The sequence below is a fragment of the Apteryx rowi genome, unplaced genomic scaffold, assembly GCF_003343035.1.
Source record: "Apteryx rowi isolate R43461 unplaced genomic scaffold, aptRow1 scaffold_0, whole genome shotgun sequence".
Taxonomy (NCBI): domain Eukaryota; kingdom Metazoa; phylum Chordata; class Aves; order Apterygiformes; family Apterygidae; genus Apteryx; species Apteryx rowi.
In genome coordinates, this window is record NW_020447195.1 from 11,658,147 (window position 1) to 11,667,401 (window position 9,255).

General features: G+C 54.5%; 1 protein-coding gene across 7 annotated transcripts in view; it reads right to left on the reverse strand.

Moving 5' to 3' along the window:
* Positions 1–1,657: 1,657 nt before the first annotated feature.
* Positions 1,658–9,255, reverse strand: part of NOL4L (nucleolar protein 4 like) — a 50,400-nt gene continuing 42,802 nt past the window's right edge. For all 7 annotated transcript variants that reach the window (XM_026072609.1, XM_026073023.1, XM_026073103.1 and 4 more), the window contains 6 exons: positions 8,650–8,921; positions 7,006–7,191; positions 6,726–6,917; positions 6,239–6,361; positions 5,341–5,542; positions 1,658–2,325 (listed from right to left, as the gene is read on the reverse strand). In XM_026072609.1, the coding sequence (XP_025928394.1) occupies positions 2,126–2,325; positions 5,341–5,542; positions 6,239–6,361; positions 6,726–6,917; positions 7,006–7,191; positions 8,650–8,921 (1,175 nt within the window). In that variant the 3' untranslated portion in view covers positions 1,658–2,125. The remainder of the gene's footprint in view (positions 2,326–5,340; positions 5,543–6,238; positions 6,362–6,725; positions 6,918–7,005; positions 7,192–8,649; positions 8,922–9,255) is intronic.

Consider the following 9,255-nt stretch of genomic DNA (forward strand, 5'->3'; position numbering starts at 1 on the left):
ATCTCATCTCTGCAGGGACACACTGCACAAAATGGCCAGGAATTATGTCCCTTTTTTTCCAACAGCTGGGAAAACTTTAAGGTTTGAGGAAAACAGTCAATGCAATAGTTAATCCCTTCTGGTGCTGGGCCAGGCAAGTCTGTTCTAAAAAGCCAGTGGCTTTCTCTGTTCTAAAACTAAGAATGGGGTATAGATTTTGTTTCTCTTCCAGTGTGTTTGGAACATAATTGGTTATAAAGGCTACTGGATAAACCGCCCGGGTTCGCTCCTGGCTGGAGACCAGCCTCAGCTACCTGTAACAACCCAAACCTGGGTACGAGCACGGCTGTTTCATGTGCGAGTGTGGTGTCAGCCCTCCACAGAGCAGAAGCCTTCATCATCAGGCTCAAACTGGCCTAAAAAAAAAAAAGCTGGCTTCAAAGAGAGAAACTATCTACATTAAAAATGAGCAAATACGGTTTTATACTTATCGAATTTATCGTGATGACAATTTGTGCCCTAGAGGAGAGCAGGGAGGATCTATGCCGGCACTGAGACGGGAGGAGGCGAGACGAATCCGTGTTCTCAGGCAGCAGCTCTTTGCTGCTCCGTATGGCTACAGACCCCGTTGCATTGCTCAGCTCTGTTCGGCATCTCAATGCCTGAGCTCAGTCCCTGGTTTTAGCAGCACTGGTAGTAGGTATTGCACTGAGCAAAACGAAGTGCATTGTTGGGGGGAGGGGGGATTGGTAACTGGGCAGAATGGTAATCAGACTACTTTTTTTCCACACTTTGGGAATTGTGGGCTTGTTCCAGGACTGTTACCAGGGAAGAGGGGGGAGAATCCTGGGCCCCGGAGAGAACTTTTGTCAGTTTTGCTGCTGAATGTTGCCTGTCTCTGTCTTCTGGAAAGGAGCGAGCTCCTTGCTGAACTGAGCTTGCTTTTCACGCAGAGCGTCTGCATTAGCCTTTATTATACCCATGCGTGGTTTCTAAACGGTTTATTCTCTTGTTGCTACCCCCAGTGTTGGTTTCACACAGACTTGTGAAAACAGCTTTCCTTGCTGAGGAGAGATGGGCCRTAGCTGCGGTCGCAGCGAGCTGCCGTCCAGCAGCAGGACCCCGCAGCGGGAAGGCGGCGGAGCTTGGTCAGCTGTTGATCTGCTGGTTTAGTTTCGGACTCCTCAGTGTTATCCACTTGTCTGCTACACTTAACAGTCGTGCAGAACCGGCTCAGGAGTCCTGGAAAAAGCCCACAATGGAGTGTGAGGTAGAATACAGATGGTGAACGTAAGACAGTGTTTCTCAGATGTTTCCTTCCTTCTTTCTCTTATCTGCAATGACTTAAATGAGTGCGAGACGTCCTTCTAGTTGGAGGTCTGCTGAGCTTGCTGAGTCTCTGCGGGAGATTTAGACCCCACTGCTGCTGCTACAGGACTGCTTAGAACAAAGGTCTAAACAGGACACTTTCTTCGTTGTTCAGCTTCCACCTACGCTTACTGGAGGCTGAGCAGCCTAGAAGTACTAGGGCTAGATGGCAAACTTGCACCCTGTGGGACAAGGGCTCCCCAGAGAAACAGGCATAGCTGCCTGGAAATTAGTAGTGTAGTGATATGGAATGTGTTATTTCACAGGAATAAATTCCTTCTGATCAGACGGACAAAAAACTGGCAATCTGTACAAACTCAAAAGAATCCATTTTCAGAAAAATAAATTACTAAGGGGAGAGGAGGGTCCATTTCTCAATAAATATGTGATTCAGCTCACCTAAGACTTGAAAATTATCTGGGGATGGGATTCTAACATTTGGGTCCACAAAGGTTATTCTAAATACATCTGCAGCCCCAAACCTCCCCAGGCTCCCTTCTGCCCTTGAAAGTCCCACATCCTTCCAAGCTGCAGGTTTGGCTTCTGGTCAGCTAGACGCACACATCTTGGTATGGTTCAAAAATGTGTCCTTGTGCCTGAAGTCCCAGGTGCTTGGAGTGTAAAAGAAAACAGGTCTTTTGGATTCCACCTTCTAAAACTACATGTACCCGCTGCTTCATGGGAGGACGATGGTGTTCCTGAGCAGGACACCACTGGGAGCCTCTTTCTAGCAGGTATAAATTGTCTTCCGACAGAGGAGCGATGCAGATGCGAGGAGTCAGTTCTGCTGTAAAATGAGGTTTTCCAGTTCATCTGCAGACCGAAGAAGGAAAGCTGCGGACTCTCGGTAGCCAGCAATCAGCTGCCGCACTGCACTGATCTCCGTGGGACTCAGCTGAGCAGCCTGCATTCCCCTGCTGGTGCTGTTAGACGGGGCTGTGCTGGAGGCCCCCCCTTTCATGCTGAGATCGGTAGGACCTGCGAATGGAAAGCGAGAGCGACGTTCAGGAAGAGCAGTGGCGCTTGTGTCTGTCCAGATAAAATGAGATTTTCAGCAGCAGTTGCTACTCCTGGGCCAGACTTTTATCTGGACCTTTACACTTGGAGGAAGGTCATCTGCAGTTTAAGTTATGGGCCCTAAATAACATGAAAAGCCTCCAACTCCTGGAGAAGTTAGCTCAGACAAGCACAAATAATTCACTGTTTTACAACAGCCACGGCAAGGAAAGAGGCTTTTGACTCAACATAGCAAAACCGACTTCCTGCAGTTTGCCACATCTGCTCTGTCAAGAGGGAGGGTTTGTGACGGTGGTGTGGATCGAAACCTGCACTGTTCAGCTGCCTACCTGGAATGTCACTGTTCAAAGGAACTCGAGCACTGAAAGACAGAAGGAAATGTCTTCCAGTTTTTGTTTTTTCCTCTGCATGTGACGAGTGACATCCTGCACAGGGTGTGTTTCCCGATGTTGTTGGTTAAAACTACCTTGTGTTTGTGCCCAGGCGCACGGGCCAAGAGGAACTTGTCAGCAGTTGCCCTACCTGCTGGGTAGGCTGTGCTGAAAGGGAAGGAAGGTGACCTGAGCAGGCTTGGAGATGTCACCCAGGAACTTACCTAAAAGATAAGGGCTGAGCACTGCTACTTTTGGTAGGAGCTACCAAACGCTCTGCACTTCAGTGAATATTAAACCTTAAGGAATTACCAATATAACATTTGATCAGATGGCAGATTTGGGGGGGGCAGAGGAGGTTTAGATGTACATAGCTTGAGGAATGACATATTCAGGTAAAGGCAAGGGGAAAACTACATTTTTGTGTTGGACTAAGTAAGAGAGGCCAAACAAGGTATGAGAACTATACAATCAGCTAGAAGTGAAAAGAGAAGAGGAAAGATGTATATTAGAAATGTGATATTAGTTGGGGAGAGGATGTAAGCAAAACTGGCAGCCTGTATGTAAAGAGAAAAGCCACTAAGCTAACCCCATGGTTGTGAGCTGGGGCGTTACAGGCCAAAGGAGCTGTCGGTGATGCTGGAGAGCGGGTCAGGAGAGCTGAGCTCTTGCTGCGTGGCCTGAGACAGCGGTGGACACGCAGGAAGACAGAGCACAGGACAGTTAAGCAACACCATGAGACCAGGTGGGTCTCACTGCTAAACGGCGGTAGGGAGGGGAGTACAATCACCCTGGGGCAGAAAGAAAAGGATCCAAAAAAAACTAATGTTAACACAGCAAATGATGAGGGAGAAGTGGAAAAAGCAGAGATCTTTCAAACTGGTCTAATAAGTCCCGAGAAGGGAGAGCTCTGGGGAAGGGGAGGTGGCTGTAATGTGAAAGCAGTTTTACTGGACAGAAAAGGCCACAGTAAACTGAGCTGTCTGTTACCCCCACAGTTGACTAAGGAGGAAGGAGCTAGGAGAATAGGGAAGTGGGTTTGAGCAAGAATTGCCTTAGGTGGGGGATGGCGGGAGAAGATAGATACACTTGTGGGCGACAAATCCTTGCAGGCTTTATGCTTATGGAGTGAAGAAAAGACGCAGTTCCTCGCAGCATTCCTTCCCTGGGCCATGGCAGCTTGTGCTTACCTTTAAAGGACTGGGAAAGAGCTTAGGCAGAGGAAAAAAAAAAATGGGAAGGAGCGGTTTAAAAATCCATTAGAAAGAAGTAAGTTTGCTGCCGTGTGCCTCTATTGTGTGCTATAACCAGGGTCTGTTTGCTTATTCTGGGGCATGCTCTAACTGGAACTGCGCCGGGGTGTATCTGCATCTGTTTGCTGTCTCACGTCAAGGAAGCGGCGCTCCGGGCGTTTGTGCCTGGGGAGAGGAGGGTCACGGGAGCATGGGGCCGCGAGTGCCTGYGCTGGGCTGAAGAGAAACCCTAGCTGCCTCCGCCATAGCTGCAAGGATTAGGTCTCAGCAGCTGGAGACKAGGGTGGGATCTTTATTCAGGGTTAAGAGGCATTAGGAAGGGATGATAAGAGTTAATCCCAGACGGGCATCTTTCAGGACTCCGGAAATCACATCCTTTCAAATCCTTASCCCAGTCGGGGAGGGAGGGCCAAGGGCAGGGGAAGGAAGCCGGAGGAGCGCACAGCACGCACAGGAGCAAGGGAAAGCAAACTGGCGTCTGCTGCAGGACTGCCCGAGGCGGCTGGAGAGACCAGACCCTTTTCTCAATCCTGCACTTCTCTAAGCCGCGTGTCGGGAGTCACCAGGTACCATGATATTTCCCTCAGTGGTCTGTTCTGACCCAGGCTGCTCTGTTCTCCTCATTTACTCATTTATTATGAAATTAAAGTGGCTCCACAAGCCTTGCCTGCTTTCTTCTACTGCTTTCTAGCCCTGTAGTGTCAGGCCTGCTTTCCTGGCCACYGCTCCGTGCAGCCCGGAGCCCCTCRCTGCCCTCCCACGCCGCAGCGGGAGCTGCCCGCGCCGCGGGCACTGCTGCCGAGCTGCTCCAGACACAGCCCCGTCCCAAAGAGCAGCTGATGGAGGCTGGGGGAAGGAATGGCTCATACCAGCAACAAGATCAGGGTAGCGATAGGCGCCTGCTCCTGTTAATAATTAATAGGTGGTACGGATTCTCTTTTTTTTTAAGTGACACTCCTTTCCTCCACTAATTCCACCTCTGCCTCCCTTCCAAGTTCAGTTCAACAACTAGCTGCTTGCTAATAAGGTAAGTTGAATAACTGGGCAGAGGCCTCCAGCAGCTGTGAAGGAAGAGGGGCTTTTGGAGCAACTTCTGTACGGAGGTGGGAGAGGCCCGGCAGTAAAAGAGCTCGGTCTGAGCTGCGGGAACAGCCCTGGCTTCGCCTCCATCAGCCAGCTCAGAGAGGCTTGGCTGCTTGGAYGCAGCGCAGCAGGGATGCCAGGGGYGCCGGCGACTCCCTGCCCACAGCACAGAGATGATGCTGCGTGCAACAGGGCRGGAGGATGCAGGTTAAAGCAGGTTGGCCCCCCCCCGTAATGCTGCGTTGCTCCCGGAAGAGCGTGTTGCTTACCGTTACTGTGGTTCCCTGTTTGGAGTGAAGTGGGTGGCTGCAGGCTGCCGCCCAGGGACCCGTAGCCACGGTAGCTGTAGTTCAAACTTCCATTGATGTAGACTGGATCTTGGGAGTAAGATGAAGCTGGCAGTGAATAGGAGGAGTGGGTGATGGCCGTGGAGTCTCTGGAGTGCTGCTTGTCTAGAGCAATCGGTTCATCCTACACGGGGGAAACAAAACAGCCTCGCTCCAGTGAGCAGCCTGACCTTCCCCCTGCTTCCAGCAGAAGGCACAAGACCTGCTGGTCTCTTGCTGGCCCAGGGCTGATGTGGGGTTAGTACAAGCCAGTGTTCACGTCCCAGCCAATGTACTCTGAAAGACCTGGATCTTAGCGTGCTCAGTGGGCCTGTTCTGTAGCCCTGTGACTTTTTAGGAAGGCTTTTAAAAATGTTTTGCCAATTTGCCCAGAAGCTCTTCCCATTTTCCCCCACTGCTCTCTCCTGTTGGAAACTAAAGGATCTGTCTGTTGCTTGTCTCCAGCTCCCACAGTCCCTCCAGAGGTTAACTGTAGCTTGGCCGCTGTTTCATGTCTCTCCCTTCAGTCTGGAAGCCTGTTTAGTGACCCCCACCACCATGCACATTGTGCGCTGCCTCCTGTCCCTGCCTGCTTGCATGCTCTGTCACTCCTTTTGCATGTGCTCTCTGGCCTCCTGCTGCCATGCTGCTGCCCGTGACGTGTGTGCTTTGCCCACTGTCTCCCTTCGCACCCAGTGCGAGACGGAGCTTGCAGCAATGGTATTTATTCAGTGAGCCAGCTGCTGGCCTGGTCTGTCATCTCTGGCTTACCTCCTGCTCCCTACTCAGGCATGAGAAGATGTCCCTGCGCCTGGTGCGCAAAGTGTGGGAAGCATCGTACCTGGGATGTCTGATAGATCTCCAGCCGCATCCGCTTGGCTGCTTTCCGTGTTTCGCTTTCACAGGCAGCTGCCAGGATGTTCTCTGCCATGGCTGAGGTCAGGTGAGGAGGTGTGGGCCTGGTCTGTGAAGACATAACCACATAAACACTTTTAGGGAACCATTGCCATGGTGACTTGTTTCTTCTCTTGGACACTCAACATTAATTCAAAGCAAGCATTTGCCAAGAGCACTTCATGGGCACAGAACGCTTTAGTTTCTTCATAACATGTGCATTGAAAGGGCAAGAAATGTAAAACCCTTCTCCTTCCCTTGCACTACCAGTCTGTAACAGGAGCCTGACAGCATGTGCACAGTGTGCAGAAGGGTCGGTGATCCCTTGGGTCGACACAAGCTTAGAAGCACCACAACTAGCCCTGCGCGCTGCCAGGAGCCCCTGCAGGTGAGCAGGGGATGAGAAACGCAAGGGAGGTGGGGAAAAGGCTCACCATCTCCATGCCGTTCTTCTTCATGCGGCGGCAGGATTTGAGGTAAGTGCGAATGCGTTTGCGAGCCCGCTCCTGGAACTCGGGGAACTGTCGGCTGCAGGACTCGATGATGGCCTGGATTTTCTCTTTGGGCTGCTTGGAGATGGGAACCATTCGATCCAGATTCTCATCCACAAAAAGGCGCACAAACATCTACGAAGAAAAAGACAGAAGGTGAGAGTATAGAAACGGGAGAAAAGTGGGCTTGCCATGCCCCCTCGGCTCCAGGTTCTGTCCTTACATTGAAGGCCTTTAGCCTCTCCGGGTCCATCCCTTCAGAGTCATTTATCTTATCGTTATCTTCATGGTCATCGTGATCGTCATCATCTTCATCAGCTGTGGGAGCCCTGCCGACAGTCAGGTCTTCAGGGCAGCCACTGACTTCCGTTTTGATGGAGTCGTAGCTACCAGAGCTGTATGGGGGGGACTGAGAGGAGACAGGCAGTTAAAAGCGTGGAGCCCTTTCCTTCCTGCTTACCCATCTCTGCAAAGGCCAGACTTCAGGCTGGGCAAGGGACAGGCACATCAGAAGACCTTTCCCTTGGCTCACTGCTTCTGTCCCCTTTTTTTGATGTCACATTCTCCTTCCACTGCAACCCGTGACCTGCATGGGCACCCAGGGAGCTAAACGGCACCGGCCAGGCTCCCCCGGCGCACTCCAGCCTGACAGCTCCTGCCTGCTCCAGTTGAGGGAGGACACGGTGACCTTACGGACACCGCGGTGGCCAACATGCAGGAAACACAGATTTGCTTCTCGTCCTCTTGCTGCTTTGGCCTGACCCTGGCCAGGCGGCAGTAGCTTGTTACGTGATGGGTCAGGGCAAGAGCAGCTACACGGGCAGAAAATACCCAGCGCCGTGCACTGTTTAGCCCTCAGCTCCAGTGAGGCAGGCAGTTGTCTGGCACGTCCTGTCTCCCGGAGAGCTGGGACAGCACTCGAAGGCGCTGGGAACTGAGGTCTCAGCACGTGCGTTGGTGACTCGCTGTCACCCCCCCACAGCAGGGGTGAGGGGGCTCRTCCTGCCTTGCTCCCCAGCGAGCGGCCTGTGCTAAGCTGTCCTGCCTGCCTCCTTAGTGCTGCTTCTGTAGGCAGACGTGGGAAACGCCTGGCATGTCCTCTGCTGCCCGGACTCGGTTTAAATGGATGTTTGCTCATGTGACGGTTGCTGAGATAGCCGAGAGTGGCCCTGGGATTCAGGGCTGCGCGCAGGGCTGCGAGCGCCTCCGCAGCAGCAGGGGCTGCATAGCGGCACCGCAGCTCCGGCGGCCCTGGCTTGCGCGCTCCCTGCTCCGCGTGGTGCGGAGGCGGCCACGGGCACGACTTTCACACGGGATGCCGGAGGGCATCTTTTGCCATGAAGCAGAGCGGAGGGAGGAGGCGAACGGGCCAGGGCCACTTCCATAACTAAGTAGGGCTGGAGAAAGCCCAGCGCAACGTCCCGTTCCGACGGGCACGGGGAGCATGTCTGTGCCTGGCAGCAGGGCTGGGTGGCATTTTGCCTGCGGTCCTGCCAAGCCTTCCTTTCCCCTCCCTCTGTTAACTGAACTGCTGGCACTTGGGCCTTATTTTTACTGAACAGCAACAGCCCTGACGCTGGAGCAAGGCCAGACACAGCTGCTCTCCAGCCGCTCCGCAGCCATCGGGGCCGAGCTGCGCTGCCRCGCTTCCCTCCCTACAAGGGAAAGGCTGCCGGCCCCGCGCCTGCCTCCCCCGCGGCGCTTTCCTGGCGCCGGGGGCAGCAGCAAGGTCCTCGGCTGCCCTCGGAGGCCTCGTGGGCATCTGCTCCCGTCTGGCYGTGCCCCGTGCCGGGCGCCGACGCGGCCGTGCCGCCTGCTCCTTCTCGCCTCGCCCCGCGCCACGGCTTCCTCCACCTGGGGCCCGTACCTCCGCCGTCGTCTTCACTGCGTACTTCACCCGGCTGCGCAGCCCGTCGGTGCTGCAGCTGTCCGACTGGTAGGAAGGGGTGACGTGGGCAGGCGCGAGCTTGTCGCAGAGGTTGATGGGCTGGTCGTCGGCGGAGGCGGCGAAGTCCATGGGGGCAGCCGTCCCATTGCCGTTCATCTCGGGGAAGGCGCTGTCGCCTTGCGTGCTGCTGGAGGTGGAGGGGTTCAGGGTGGAGGAGCCATTCCCGCTGCAGCTCTCYGATGAGGAGTCATCTGTGAGGGAGAAGGAGGTGTTAGCACCCCGCGGAGGCCCTGGCACCGCCGCGGGACCCAAGGCGGACGAGCCCCCCGTCCCCCGCAGGCGAACGGGCGCGAGGCTGCCCCAGCCCAGCCGCGCCGCGCCGCTGCCCTGGCTCCCCTACCTGGCTTAGCTGCGCTCTGGGCTTATTTGGCGTGTGAGTCACTGCAGGCACCGTCGGGAACAGAGCCCAATAAAGCCCGGGTTTGGGCCCATGCGGGCAGCACGTGGCAGGACGAGCGGGGCTGCGGGGCAGGAGCTCGGGGAGCCTCCGCTCCCCGCTTCRCAGCGGCCGCCCAGCGCGGTGCA